The sequence below is a fragment of the Ruditapes philippinarum genome, unplaced genomic scaffold (assembly GCF_026571515.1).
Source record: "Ruditapes philippinarum isolate M1 unplaced genomic scaffold, ASM2657151v2 ctg765_1_1_1_1, whole genome shotgun sequence".
In the NCBI taxonomy this organism is placed as follows: domain Eukaryota; kingdom Metazoa; phylum Mollusca; class Bivalvia; order Venerida; family Veneridae; genus Ruditapes; species Ruditapes philippinarum.
In genome coordinates, this window is record NW_026853673.1 from 132119 (window position 1) to 148666 (window position 16548).

Genomic DNA, 16548 nt, shown 5'->3' on the forward strand with positions numbered 1-16548 from the left:
CTAATTAAAATATGCCCCTTGTATAAGTTTGGTATAAACCTGTGGCATGAGAAGTTTTGAGATTCCGGACAGTTTGGTAATCGGCCATACCATACTATCATCTGTCCACGTGATCTTAAACTGTATTGTCGTCGTCAACTTCTGTTGTACCTGTCAATGTACAATACATAATTACAATCATGTTAATGGATCATCAATACTAAGGATACCATTGGTAGGTTTTTAAACTCCATTACAAGTATTCGCTTGAATCATGACTGTATTACAAATTATTTAAATTTATTTGAAAGTAGGATTCGGGACCAGTTAACTCAAGATTGGAATCATACAATAAGTACTGCGCAAAAATTACACTACTATTGTAAATTTTGAAAACAAATTTGATTTTTGAAGATTATTTTTTAATTTACAAAAAATCTCTTACTGCCTAAGACTCGCATAATTTGGAAATTGAACAAGCAAAATTTAATGGGATTGATAGACAAAATAGATTATGTAATTTATGGGGATTGATAGACAAAATAGATTATGTAATTTATGTAATCAAAATGTTATTGAATCTGAATACCATTTTTTGCTATGTTATAGTAAATATCATGATCTGAGAAGACATTGCATAGAAAATATCACATGGCCAAATGTACATAAATATTAGCAGCTTATGTCAACAAAAAGTAAAAATAAACTTTTCAAAATAGCGAAATTTATAGATTAGTCAGCGAAATGTAGAATCAATTATTTGGAATTTCTGACATTTTCTTAATGAATAATTAAATCCCTATCTCTGAAGTATAAAATTGTTTTTTATTAAATTGTGTCATCGTATTTGTTAGATTGCAGCAGTTGAAAAATGTAAACATGTTTAAAGTTATATTGATGTTAAATGTCTTTGACATATAGTGTATGTGTGTTAATAGCCAAAGACAATGTTCATTGTCGATTTGTCAATAAACTAAACTTGATCGTCAATACTAAGGTTAATATTAAAAGGAAATAAAACAATGGCTATCAGCTGTGTGTGCATGTATTTGCTTGAGAAATAAGAATAAACAGTTCCTTATTAATGAGATCGTTGATACTTTAATGAGCATATTTGATTGCGCATTTTCATAAACAATTCTAGAAGAGCAGATGCAAACCGATAAAAATGAGATAAACGCAATTTAAACAATGTAAAACAATGAAAAATAGTACCTAAATATTGAATAAGATTAGTCTATTATTTCCTGCCACTTTGTACACATACATTTAAAACAAATTTTTACTTTTGCTGATGCTAAATGAGTTTTGCTAAATAAATTTGAAAACGTTGAGACCAAAACCGCCATATTTAAAAAATTTATCAAAAAAGATTTTTAACCATTTTTAAAAATTTTTCTTGGGAAAAACAAATCCCAAATTAAAATTAATTTTCCCAAATCGGGAAAAGGATTTTTTTAAAAAAAACGTTTCAGGAAAAAACTAAAAAATTACCCGTCTAACTGCTAACCCCCAAACCCAAAAAAAATCCACTGTTGCCTCGACAGCAGATGATAGATTTCTGACTGGAAAGTTGGCACTACTGTAGTTTGTCAGCACCTCATTGATAAGATTAACTTCGGCGGAAAGTGGTGGACCTAATGTAGTAGTCGTTGTGGTTGGAGCTCCAGTTGATACGGTACCTAGACGAAGGTAAATCAATTGGATAAAATATTATTGTCTTGGCGTGAAATAAAATGATGTTAATTTTGTAGGGAGGGTAGATACATATGTACTGGAAAAAATAACAAGAATCAATGTAATTTTTGTACTTCAAAATCTAACAATCAAAATATCACCTAGTTCAAACAATATTTTCATCTTTTCAAATTTTTGTTTTGTTTTGGCTGTTTCTTATTGTAGAAGGTATAAAGGGTGACAAAATTGACTTCTTTTACTCCTTTTAATCTTCGGGTGACAAATGTTATGTAATCTGTTGTCTTTTTTATTACTCGAACAGAAATGTTAATCTATAAATTGGCGTATATTCAAATTATGAATGTTATATCACAATGCTGTATAAAATTGATAACAAAGAAATATAGATTGCAATGACCATTTAAATTTGATTATAAAAAATACAATAGCATGGTTATGAGAGGAGAAAGGTGAATTTACTTAAGTCGTCCGATTATATGACCGGTTTGATTGTGACAACGTCAAAAACACTTTTAAGCTAATATATTATGATGACGGATACTTTAAACAAAATTACCCAGAAAATATTGTAAAGTGAATCCGTTTTTATTTATGCTACTATCGGAATGAAATTGTACGAGATATTCGCTGGGGGTGGCAGCAGTTATTTCCCATCTCTTTAAGAAGGTTCCACAATGTGTGTCTAATATTGTGTCTTTTGTGCAGGCGCCTTTTCCGGAAAAGATAACAGAAAATTAAATTAAAGGTTTATGATATCAGATAAAAGTTCTATTAGAGTTTTTTGTTAATGTAGTTCTGTTTTTAATCTACGTTATATATTCAAATAGGCAAATCTTAGCTGTTATTGATTAACTCCTATGTGAAAAAAATAACTAGAAATGTTAATATATATATTTTTATTTTTCTGTTAACTGTTGGGAGAAAAATATGTATCAACTTTAGATGTTTATCTATTTGATTGACTGTAACGTAATAAATATTTACTGAGGAAATTTACTCATTAAAACAGCATGATAAATATTTTCATTCTTGATTAATATCTTCCCCAAACTTATTTTCTTATTTTGATAGCACATTGTACTTGTTGATAAGCAATTATGTCTTCAAATATCCTTAAAGAAACAATAACAGAAGTAGTGCTATATAAACATAACCCACTTGCATCATTACAGCAACAAAAAAGATAAAATTTATTATAAAGTGAAAAGGTATTATCTCACATACACCTTTAAATCAACCAATAACTTTAAGAAATAGCATCAAAATAATTTCCTTTGTAAATTGAACATTGAACATTGAAAAAGGAAAGACAAAACAAGTAATACATGCACATTTAACATAGAAACATGTTTAAGGTATCTACTTAAAAAATAGATAAAGGAATGAAAACCTTATAGAGCTGTGCTAACAAAAACATTTAATTCATTCTGATAGAATTTAATGTTATATACAGCTTGTTAGATTTACTGAGCTACATGTAAAAGAAAAGTAAAAGCAAGACAAAATGCTATTACTTAAAAAGGGAAAAGAAAATTGCATTAAAGATTTTTTGTGCCAAAAACTAGAGTTTTTGTTAAGCTGTAAACTTACTACATGTGTATATGAATAAACTAGCAAACAAGTGCAGCAAGAGTTTAAGTAATAATTGTGATTAAATTGTAAACATGTAGTAACAACCCTGCAAACTTATAATCAGTTGATTTAATTTTAAGTGTAGAGAGAATTTCTTAAAGGCCTTATAGTTACAAGGAGCTCACCAAATAAATGATTCTTTTCCATTGCTTTTTCAAATTCATTATGCTTGAATGATGGTTTGTGACATGTATTTATCAATTTTATAACTGGAACAATCTTTTTGTTTAAAGGTCCCTATATTCCTTGTTTGATTTAATCTACAGTAATATATGTTATATTCATCATGTAAAATTATTTTATTAAATTTTATAACTTCATCAAGATATGTATTACCAAATAATATATCCAACTGGCACTCCAGGTTTAAATATTAAGGTTGCATATGTTGTAGTTATTCCCAAAAATGTTGTGTCACATCAAAGTCATAGAAAAGATGAATCTATTCTGAAAATAATAGCTAGTATCAAGTCCAAATAAGAAGTTATCCATTACAAATAAACCGTAAAGTAAAACTGGAAAAATTTACTATTATAAATGATAAGTCTGTCGTAGATACATCCAAATGCTCTCTCCATGCTCATTTCAATCAACTGTAGAATAAGTGTACCGCCTGGATTAGTTATAAGGAAATACTCGTCTTGATTGCTGAAGTTGAGAAGGAAACGTGATCATTTATTACATGCTTTTCAGTGAAAAATGACATTATATTTAATAATTTCAATTAAATAATGCCTTTACTTTCATTTCTCTTTTGTGTCCCGTTATTGTTTCAAAAGGTGACTTACCGGTCATATATCTGAACAATTTTTGATTATTTTTCCTTTGTTTTGCAATAAGAACATCTTTAGTGTTTCGGTATTTAATACCACTTTGTTGACATGTTGCTACTTTTATAACAAATTATACGAGTGTTGTTGTTTTCAAATAAGAGGCATCTAAGGTTATTCAATTCCGTTATTAAAACATTTGAAAACACATGTTTGCACATTGAAACAAATAAAACAGAATTCATTTCTGACTTACTTTGTCTTAAGACACCCTACCTTGTGTATGGTTTATTCGAATTTGCTATAGTTGGTCCAATAGATGCTGACGCTGTATATGTAGTATAACCAGACTTACACCCTGGGTAGGCTGTAATAAAGCTCTGTTAGAATAAGCACAATTAATAACTAAACAGTTTACCTATACATATATGCATAAATATAATAGAAATAGCAGTAATATAACATAATACAGATAGAAGGAGCGAAAGGAGTAACGTTCAAAAACATGTTGCGTGATAATAATTTAGTGCAAAATTTATAGAAAGCATCATCCATTTGTAGAGAATAACATGCTTCTGTCTTAAAGATATCAATTTTAGCAGGCGAGGTTGATATGGGCTGAAAGGAGCGAGGCTTTCCCATATCAGTCGGGCCTTATAAAAAAGACTAAACTTAAATACGTTGCGAGTTCATAGCATCAAAACATAACACTAGTCTAGTATGACATGGTTACGGGAACTTTACTTCTACGCCAGTCAATGTTGCTGAGATTATTGACATTCTTATATTTTATTCATATTATAATTGTTATTATATCCAGACACTTAAGCAGCCTTAATCTTGATGCATCTCGAGGTAATGAGCATTATTATATGATCTAAATATAGCTGCAATCACATTGGTCCAAACAGTAGTCAACAGAACTTTTTATAGAATCATATTCGCTGGGAGATGATTACTATAAACTTGAATTACTTTTGTGTGTGCAGCGTTCGCGTAGTTGTTGCATGCCTGACATGTGCGTCTATTTCGAAACAGACGAAAGGTGTACATGTATAAGGTTGTACTTTCTGTGATTTTTCTTTAAAATCTTATAGCCTTTTCATATAATTAAACAATTATTGACTAGTGTGCCATTGAATATGATGTGATATTCACCGGCAGAAAATCAAGTTGACCTCGAGGCGATATGTCATCTGCCGTTGAATATCACATCATATTCAATGACACGCTAGTCAATAATTGTATAATATTAGCCACGCATAAGATTCATATTTCTCAATCTTAATCTTACTTTACATATTGAAATGTAAATATAAAGTTATTTACAATGATTTAGACTACTTACTGTTATCAACTGCTTTTACTCTTAACCTAAAACCAGCATATTGAAGGGAGTAATCCGACGAGAAAATTATCATCATTTGCTGCCCTGAGCTCCTATAAATTGACGATGGGCTTACACTTCCGCAAAATTTGCTCAATATTGAATCACTTGTGGTGTTACCTATAACATTTGAGAGCATTTTTGTCAATAAAAAAATACTGATTTCATGTTTTTGTCAGTCTCTAACATTTTTGTGCGTTCTGTTTATTATTTTAATTATTTTGCAACATTTATCATTAGTTAATAACTTGAATTTGTTAAAAATAACATAAAAAAAAAGAATCTTTTAAAAATATGCTATTTTACCATCATATATGATCACGTAGTCATAGGAACAATAAGTGTGTGTTTCAATGGCAAATGTTTCGTCATCAAAATTCGCCTCAACTGCGTAATCTTCTGGAGCCGAGATGTACCATATACATAATGTATTACTGCAAATCAACAATGAAAATTTTAAGATGCATCTATAACGAATATTATTAAGACAGACCTGACGAATAAAATCTCCAACGGAAACCTTTTTAACACGGATTTCTATTCCCCGTCGCATGTGAATACAATATTTAATGCAAAGTTTAAATAAACTTTTTTGATACAAACATTAGTTGAAAGTAAATGTTGTTGTAATGATATATATTTTGTATGGTACTTTCCAGGCATATTTACAAAGACAATAAAGTAATCACAATTTCAATCACCTAACCTTGGGTATGCGCTTCCATACTGTGGCGAATTTATGAATACGGAATTGGGGGATATTGCTGGACTAAGGTACGCCCCGGAAGCTGTGCAATTGTCAAGTACAGAGGGGATCATTGTCGTCGTAGTAGAAGTAGTAGAAGTTGTTGTGACTGCGAAAAAGTATATGACAATATTAAGTATAAAGTAAATTAATATAATGAATGTTGTGAAACAAAGCTTTATTAAACCCATATTACAATGTATCATCAAGGGCCTGGTTACTATAATAATTTTGAACTGATTGGTGTGTAAAACATAAAGATATAATTCATGTCCTTATGGATTGGAAACAAATGACATGTACCAAATGTTGTCACTCATTTACCTACGTTAGTCCTGTATATCAACATAAAACCATAAAAGTCAGATGTTGGAGTGGTAACTGTCCAGACAATATGACCGGTAAATTCGGTTGTTTCTATGTCAGTAAACTCATATACTAGAGCCGTGGAACAAACTGTATCAAGTTGGGTGTCAGCCGTGGAATTACCTGTAAAGAGAGTAACCAAATGAATGTCAAATATCAACAATAAAGAATACTTTTATGTTCTCATTCTTTACTAATAATGCAAGTTTCATCTTTCAGTAATGTCATGCATTTTTACATTAAGAAATTTAGACTCCAAATATCAATGTACATGGAAAGATTAAAGATGAATATTTTACCATCGTAGAATCTTAAGTGACTCGTTCCACAATTTCCCATATCAAGAAACTTTATTTGAAACAGAATTCCTGTAGTTGATGAAAATGTCCATGAGCAAGAATGAGATCTTAAAAGAAAACAAAAAAAAGAAAGTTATTTAGAATGTACACTTACAAACGAGAGGTATCAATGTTAAATTGGACATCAATTGTGACTTTTGTTAATATGGAAAATAATGCCAAAGAAATTAACATGCAAACAAGATCTTAAATTTTTTGAGAAAACAATCCTAATATTATTTTTGATTGATACATTTCATTGTTTTATAGATAATTAATACTTCTTGAAATCTGATTATCCGTATGTATTTCAATCTACTTTCCGCAACATTTCATGGGTACTTGACCTTTCTATAGTTAACTTTATTTATTAAATAATAGTTGACCTTAATCATTAGTTATTTTTATAATAATAATGATTATAATAACTGATTATAATAATCGTAACATCTTTATTTAAAGAAGGTAACACATCAAGCCATATTTTTCTGATATCTTTCAATAAAATGTCTTACACTCAAGGGACAGGGCATTCTCGAGAAATCATTTTCCGCATAAATTTATAAAAAAATAGAAATACAATACAACCACCACACATGTGTTCAAAATACAAAAAAAACATGTATAACTTAATAACTTTATTTCATTTTTGTGTCTAAAACAAATCAAAATGTTTAGAGAATACCATTGAAAAAAAATGTTTTTAGTTGGTGTACTTACGCGTCATATGCGGCTGGTAAATTTGGGGACATCAATATCTGCTCCGATCCTGTTACTGTTAGTGTGTCATCACATCCCGCCTGATTTGCTGTAGAAGTTTGTTTTTGTATTTGTTTAACTTTTTTGTTGTTGTTGTAGTTTTATGTGGGGTTTTTTGCGATAACAAAATTAGTTAAACCGTATCATGTTTTAAATTGTAATCAAAATTTCATCCACAAAAAAATGAACAGATAAGAACTAAACAATACAGTTCTTTGATTTTTATCATCATAAATCATATATAAAATATTTTTCAAGAAATGTAGTAAATTTTCTTCTTTAAAATATCAAATCATTCATTTATATAATTTTTTTCTCTAATGTCTTACCTGCATTGTTTGTGAAATAAAGTATTTGGAATCCAGTATATTGTATCCAATAATCAGATACAAAGGTGATGTATAGAGCATCACTACTGCTAACAAAAGCATTTAAAGTCTTCCTGTTAGTAACAGCCATCCGTATTATACGCGTTGCTGATGTGTTATCTACAAACATAAAAAGCACATACAAGATTCTGATGTATCACTTTTTCTTGTTCGTTTTGCATTGCTCCACGTAAGGTGGCTGATTTCCGCCATTTCACGTAGTGACGATAATGTGGTCACTTATCGTGTCTTGGCCTTCTACTTGAGGGCACCGCCAGGAAGAGACGATACATTTTGGCGAGAAAACGATATTTTAACAGGTGAAGACACGAGATCTTGTTGGGTACAGTTATTGTGTCGGCGGGTAGAAATCTTAAGATCAGCGCCCTATATTTGTCATGAAAACTAGACAAAACGAAGGCTTGATAAATTTGTCAACTATGGTGTAATTATCAGGTCTTCGCCTTTCGCCTTTTGACGACATTACAAATATATGTTATCCACGCGAGGATTTCTACTCGTTCACACGATAATTTCTATAGTAAAATTTAAAGTGTCTTCTCCTTTTAAAATATTGTAATTTGGTTTAAAATGTATCGTGTCTTACTGTCGACGTTCTCACAAGTTGAAGAAACCGTGTTTGAGCATATTATCGTTTCTCCGCCTTCAAATTTTGAGGGTGAAGACACTAAATGGCAGAAATACATATGATACCCAACTTTTTACTGATATGAAGGTTCCTATTATATATGAAAGCTTCTATAAGCGTTATTCGCTTTATATGTGACACGACAAAATTGAAATTAATCAAATCATTTACTAAATTATATTTTGCAACATTTATATCTTAGATATCAAACGAGGGTTATTGTACCTATTTTCGTGCATTAATATCTGTAGAAATACAAAGATTCATATTTGACTAAGACCAATCCGCGAATGTTTCATAAATACAAGGTTTTCTGCAAATGTTAATGCATGAAAAAAACGTACATTAGTGCTTTTCTTGCAAAGGAAAATGTAATCGGTAATCCCGCGTTTCGTTATTCGTATTTCGTATAAAGAAATCATTGCATGCGCCATGCTATCCACGTGCTAGTGCAATGTCATGTTACAGCTATGTTCCGATAATAAAATTACCAGGGCCGTCATTGCATGTAGCTATTTTTTTATTTATTTTTGTTTTCAAATTGTGCAATCACGTATATAAAAATCACGTGCGACAACGTAATCTTACTGTTAATGTATGTTTTCTATTCCATTAATTTATACCTGCGTGTGCATTTTTATGCAGAAATATTTAATATAACTAAACCAAACTTACAGCCATCATACAAATCCATATAATCTGATGTTGTACTTTCTGAATCATAATCTTCAATGTTGATAATGATTCTATCATCCGTGCTTGGTGCAAGAATGCGCCACGAGCAATCAGCATTTCTATGTCAATAACAGAATCAAAATGTCAATACAACTATTAAAGTAAAACGCTTAGTTTTTAAAATATATATGTGTGCCATAAGACAAATGTGAAACACCAAGGATACTATGTTACATTAGGAATAATTAATTTGAGCGTCCGTTGCCAAGTGGTTAAAGTGACATTATGTAAAGTAAAACGCTTAAGAATTTAGAATATATTAGGAATGATTATTTGGAGCGTCCTTGACCGAGTGGTTAAGGTCGTTGACTTCAAACTACTTGCCCCTCGCCGTTCTAACTCGATGGGTACTTTAGATTATTTCTTTTTTACGGCAATGCGGTTGTTCTACTCATGTGTCATTTTGTGCTTGAAGAAATGCACGAAGGGCACCTGAGATCTCCATCAACAAGTAAATCTTGAAAAGCGCCATATGACTTATGTTGTGTTGATGCGACTAATACAAAAACGGTAATAATTTTAATTTATATCACTTGCTTTTCATAATGTATGCATGCAAATTATACAATCATCTAAAATATTCTATGATGGCTAATAAAAGTCGCATTTCTTTAAATTCAATTTCAAAATAAATCAATTAATTTATTATTGTTGAGTGAAATTTGTTGAACACAATCTGCACCTGTTATTATATTTCACGAAAAGGTAAACACTATTCATCAGTTTTTATCAGATCCCCTTTAAAAGAAATAATACTTACGCTGGATAGTTGCTTGGGTAATTTGGTGATGTAAAGTATTGAGGTGAATTGTCCGCATTCAATAAAAGTGGACCTGTATCGTCGCATTGCCCATTTACTAACAGTAAAAATATTTTGTTATAGTAGACTTTTAAAAGTAAATTATGATTATATTTTAATGTATCATAAAATACTGGCATTTTTGTTGAAATGAACATTTTAATCTCTGTCTACTGTTCTTGCTTAGTTGTTAGAGAGCCTTGCATTATATCAACTTCATATTTAAGGAAAAAAGAGCTTTTATTTTTTTATTGAAAAATATTGGCAAACAGTTATAAAATCGTACTTTTACAGGAATTTTATCCGAAGTTTATAAACAATAAAATTTAGTTTAAAATAATACATTGGTTTCCCTGGTAACCTGTTTTGCAAATATGTCTCTGTTTGTCTCATTTTAGCATCAAAAATAATTTTAGCATTAAAAATAAATCAAAAGAGGGGAAGGATACACCGTTAAGTATTTTTGTACTTACCACTATTGAACAATAATATGATTAGAAATAGTGACATATAAATCGAAGTCATACTTCCATAATCCATGGTAAAGCATAAATTTTCACTTCAAATGTATTTGATTCACATTAAACAATCCGGTTAGATGTATACGACTGATAAATTTTCAAAGGCACGTGTATTTCAATACAAACTTAAGGACAAGCACTGCAAATTATCAAAACTAATGCAAAAACAATCAATTTAGAGGAAAACAATCAATTTACTGTATGACGATATAAAAAAAAATCCAACTTCTATATTTTCTTTAATCATTGTAAAATATTTCCTTTTGTTTTTGTTGTTGGTTTTTGTGTTTTTTAAAAGGTTGGTTAAAGAAGACATGTTAACCTTAACGGTTATGTGGAGCAATATGTCATAGGAGTGGAAAATGGATCAACTTGTCAACTGATATGATAACTGGTTTTGTAATTGCCATTTAAAACAATAGAATGACATTGGTGTAAGTATATTTTTAATCACCCTGACCGAAAAATGTTTGAATAGAATAATGTCCGTCGAGTGAGATCGCCTTGCGTCGGATCAAAGACTTTGATCTGTACTGGCAATCAGAGGATCTTTTTTATTTTGAAAAGATATGTAATTATCAATATGTAAGTTCTTTAGCACTATGATTTGAGGGCGTTTGTCATATTGTCAGTCAAATTTAGGCATTGAAATAAAAATATTGTGAGGTTAATGCAATATTATAATGTTTTATTCATTGTAGTACTGGTTTTGGTTGCTGTTTTAAACTCGAAATATGAAGAGACTGGGGTGATTTTTTTTAGATGTTTGTACCATTTATGTAGGTCTAAATATGTGTGCAAAATTTCAGATCATCCTCTCACTCCGTTTTTGTTTTGTTTATGCTTTTACGCTTTACACCTCCTTGAAATTCTTGAAGTTTTAATTGATTTAGTTAGTGTTGTTTTTCATTGTGGCAGTAGTAGGCGAATGTAATACAAAAATTTAAGATAACAATAAAACAAAAAAGTAAAGTCAGTTGACTATGATATTACACGAAAACATAGTGGCAATAAAATCAATCATTAAATTCGATTAATTCAAATACTTATCTTTCAAGATATCTTAAAATGTCATTTTTCTTAACCAGTTGTTGCCTTTTGTTTAAAACATGGTATTTTGTAACACCTTTGAAGAACAATAAAAATTATTTAGTTCAATGTATACAATAAAAATATCTTATTTTGACTCAATATTTGTCTTTTGTATCAACAGCTCTATTTCGGGTATTTTATCACTGTTGTCATTAAGCCATTTTTTTAATGTTCTTTCAGTGTAAGAAATAAGATAGTCTTTATATATGCAAGCTATGTTGTGATTAAAAAATACTTCGATCTTATTTTTATATTTATTCCACGGACTTTGAAGCTTAAAAATCATTTTGGGCGAGATGGTGTGGGCATGTGTAACCCCCTTTTGTGCCTCGAAAAATTTCTTAAGTTAAGGTTTAAATTGCTTTATATAAGCTATTTCAAGACAGCAAGTCTTTAAATGCATAAAACGGGAAAATCTGGTTCCGTTTAGCCTATAAGGTATTAGTTTCGATGTCTCTCTTTGTTTTACTATTCGTTTTATTTTTATGTGATATGTCTAGAAACAATAAATGCTTGACAATTATATGCATGATAGTAATCGTTAAACTTCTTTTGGCTGATCTTAGATAAGATATTTAAATTGCCACTTTTAGATGAGTAGTCTTTATTGCATTGTCTACAAGTTTTAGCGCCAGTACGGTCCAGTAATTAAAAAATGTAAGTTCCCATGCAGTCTAATAAGTAAATCAGTGGTAGCGCCAGCGCAGTCCAATTATTAAAAAAAACCAGTGTTTGCGCCAGTACGGTCCCATAATCTAAAATTACCCCCTCGTTACACATACGAGACTGTATTTCTTTTCTCAAATTGCCAACCAAAATCCATTTATTACATTGCAATAACATAAAAGTATTTCTTTGTTGTGATATTTGAATATTTGTGCAATCAGTTAGAAGATATTACCTTATTGCAGTGTCATCCCTTATGTAATCCCTGGATTTCTTAGCGTTAACAAATGATATTGATCAGGGTTTTTGTAAATTATCAGGAAAAAAGAAACAATTATTTTAAAGAAAATTATTTTTTTAATTTATGACCGGTTTAAAATAAAACGGTGTACGTGATTAAGTATTACGATTGTGCTCCACGAAACTCATTACTAGTATAATAAATAAAAATGTTTTTTAATTGCGTTCTGTTTTATTTTCTTACTTTCTTGTTAAAAAATGTGGCTGGATCTATTCAGTTCCAAATGTTTAATTTTGCTCATAAGGCAAAATGCCAGCATCAGTTCAGGCTGCATCAAACAGAAATATAAACTGATTTTAAACTTGTATGTATGTAGTTTCTTCATAACTGCGTTTAAATTTTGGAATTTTGGACAAGGTTTGATGTTTTTGATGGGAAAATTCTCCATTTTATATGCGGTATAAAGATAAAAAATATAATATATTCCAAGGAACAGCAATTAAGTTTGATCCGTTAAACTATAACTTAAGAAAACAGATTATCAACTCAAACTTTGTTACTAAAAACAACATATTGCTGATCAACTTTCGGGTTAATCAGAGTAAGTTATTAAGGTTATTCCAAAGTCAATATCTTATATCCTGCTTGTCAGAGGTTTAGAATTATGTTCCGAAAAACTATATGATTAGTCCTGTATATTAACATAAGACCATAAAGTCCAACGATGAAGTAATGACAGTCCAAGAAACATGACCTGTTAAGAAATTTGTATAGAAAATCATATATTTGTGCCGTGGAACAAACTATATCAAGCGGTGGGTATCAGCTGTGGTATTTCCTGGATACAAACAAATTCAATGCAAAGAATTTTCATTGTAAAACAGTTAAAAAACATGCTATCTTATAAAGTTTAAATAGTAAATATTATAGTAAATAATTGTTGTTTAATAAGTTTAATTAAGTCCATATAACCTATTGTGACACTTTCTGAATCGTAATCTTCAATGTTGATAATGGTTTTTGTTTATCCGAACTTTGTAACTGAATTTTGCCAAGCACAATTAGCGTTTATAGGTGGAAGAAAGCTAGAATAGAAATGAAATCAACTGATGACTATATCTATTCAGACATTTAACTTAAAAATATTGTACCAGTACCGATGCATTGATCATTCGCTGTCAAAAAATAAGATTTATAATTTTTATTACTCAGCTTATAAAAGTAAACAAAAATGTTGTTTTGATAATCAACCATAAAAATTGCATTTCGACAATTACAGTAAAAGCCTATTAAAATGCTTCTGTCTTCTGTATTATGTGTGGTGGGGAGAAGTGTTTCTAGGTTGTAGCCTTGTAGTACACCTGACTTTACAATTTAACAATTAAAGATCATGTTCATCCTTTGTTTAATCGGATATTAATTAATTCAGTGTGATTCGAGGGACACTAATCAATAAAGTGCAACAAAAGAAGTTATAATATGGTATAATATTAATTTATTTTGCTAACAATAATTGCGAAAGGTTCCCTTGCCGTTTTGTCATAATGTATTACGTCATCTTATAAGATCTTATGAGTTATGATTTGAACATATGGCAAACAAATATTCGCATGATAATATTGTTTTTTTGTAGTTTTGTTGTTGTTGTTGTTGTTGTTGTTGTTGTTGTTTTTGTTATATAATAAAGACAGAATGCTCTACATAGTGACAAAACACAAACATAAATATATAGCTGGATTAAGGTCTAAATTTTATCTGCACTAGTCAGCCACATATATGAAATTTCAAAAGACCTGATTCATAGTAAATACCCTTTGAAAACAGTATGCGCAATAAGACAATAAGAATATGTTAAACTTAATTACATAGTTAAAGATAAGCACCATTTGACATACGTAAACAAAAACAATTATGTCAGTTTATAAATATCATAGAATTGCTTTCTTAGATGACCAAACAATTATAAAAAGGTTACCTTAAAATAACTACATTAACCTTAATAACGGTAATGTTAACAGCTTATTGTTACTATGATCTGAATAGTATTGAATTACACTATTATCTAACACCATGCATTGTAATTGTCATTTTTAACAATAAACCTGTCATTTATACGTGTAAAAATATGCTAATAATACTTTCTTGACAGCTGAACAAACAGAAAAAATGCAAGAGAAGTTATCGCACAATGGATCAAAAGCTTAGAATAATGTGTTAAACAGAACATGTATAATCATGGTGACATTTTCTAATTTTATATGTAAACAAATCGTATAATTTGATAAATTCTAAATTGTTTGATATGTTGACATCTTTCATTTAGACTAATACGTGCTTATAAATAGACAATCATACTCCTCGGTACAAACTTTGCTTTGCTCGGGGATTTCTTGTAGCATTAATTGCCATGCTGACGAATCTTTCCCTTTTCGTTAAAAGTAGACGCGACTATAAGCCTTCATTGGTAGGAATTAGTTCTTTAGTTCTTGAGTAAGGGATCGTAAAATGTGACTAAATGGGCTTGAATAATTTGAGTCTCTGCATTTCTTAACTCAAACAGGAGAGTTGGTTTTGTGCAAACCAGGCCCCGTGTTCACAAAGAAAATATCAGGATCAGGATCAGTTGATCCCGATTTTATTTTCATTGTTTTATAAAACTAAAACTGACCGTATTATGCTAGAATCAAATGGAACATATTCAAAATATATATAATTGCTTATTTGCAAAGAAACCATCCAATTATGGGATAAAATCAACAAATAAGAGAACAAATGCAAAAATAAACGGATCAAAATGAGGATCAATTTTAGGATCAAGATCAAAATTTGGATCAACTGTAAAATACCTATTTCTTGTAAAAATAACAATAAATTCATTCTAAAATTTCATAAACGTGCTATTTCAAGTCCAGTTTTATCAAGTTAATACTGAAAATTCAATCTAAGAGAATAAATACTGGAGAATATTTGAGTTTTTAAATTTGATCCTGATCTTGATCCTGATCTTTAAATCTTTGTGAACACGGGGCCAGGGGTTAATTAAAACCATATGTCCTGTCTGAGCGCCATATGACCTACATTGTGTTGTTCTGCGGTAAAACCAAACAACAAAAATATAGTTCTTTATTCAATGTTGATGGTTCTGATACTCCCCCTGTTGTTGTTGTCCCTCGTCCGGTTTTTCAAGACTATGCTATTCGTTCTTTCGTTGATTAAAAAAAGCAATTTATATTTGTGTTTTACTTACATAGATTTGACATTTTTAAGATTCTGTAACACAATTTTTTATGGTTTTAAATCATAAATATGATGCTCAAATTAAGATTTTTATCAATATTGTAGGTTCCAAAAAGCATTATTTATAAAGATATTACCGAATTACCGAATTTAACATTTCATGTAAATAAAGGGAGGTAATAAAAATTCTATAAAGTTTAAGTCAACTTTTACAATTAGAAATGAATGATTATATTTTAATGATTACATATCATATGCACAAATATTTGCAGTACATATTTTACATATTCTTCGACGTTTGAAAATTGTTTTATTTGCATAATTATGTACATACATATAATTTCACTTAATGTGGTTTTCCACTTTGATCACAACGTACAGATCTTCTTAAAAACTATCGTTCAACACACAAGATTATTGTTGTGTTTGTGGTATTTTAAGCTCTTGCTATTTGGCTTTTTTCTAGTTTGAACATTCCAGTATTCCTACTTGAAAAATGTATAATCAGCCTTAAGATATGTTGCCTACTTTTTTAAATTTGTCTTTTTGCCAATCAGTGATATGCA

At 30.0% G+C, this 16548-nt stretch overlaps 1 protein-coding gene across 1 annotated transcript; it reads right to left on the reverse strand.

The window, feature by feature from the left end:
- LOC132737502 (deleted in malignant brain tumors 1 protein-like) lies at nt 1-10765 on the reverse strand. Its single transcript, XM_060724796.1, has 14 exons — nt 10753-10765; nt 10187-10283; nt 9367-9485; nt 8004-8162; nt 7636-7723; nt 6877-6983; nt 6536-6700; nt 6173-6320; nt 5773-5900; nt 5447-5586; nt 4356-4459; nt 3839-3957; nt 1474-1661; nt 1-150 (listed from the first exon to the last, which is right to left on the reverse strand). The coding sequence occupies exons 1-14, from the start codon at nt 10763-10765 to the stop codon at nt 1-3; spliced, it is 1725 nt and encodes a 574-aa protein (XP_060580779.1).
- Nucleotides 10766-16548: the final 5783 nt, after the last annotated feature.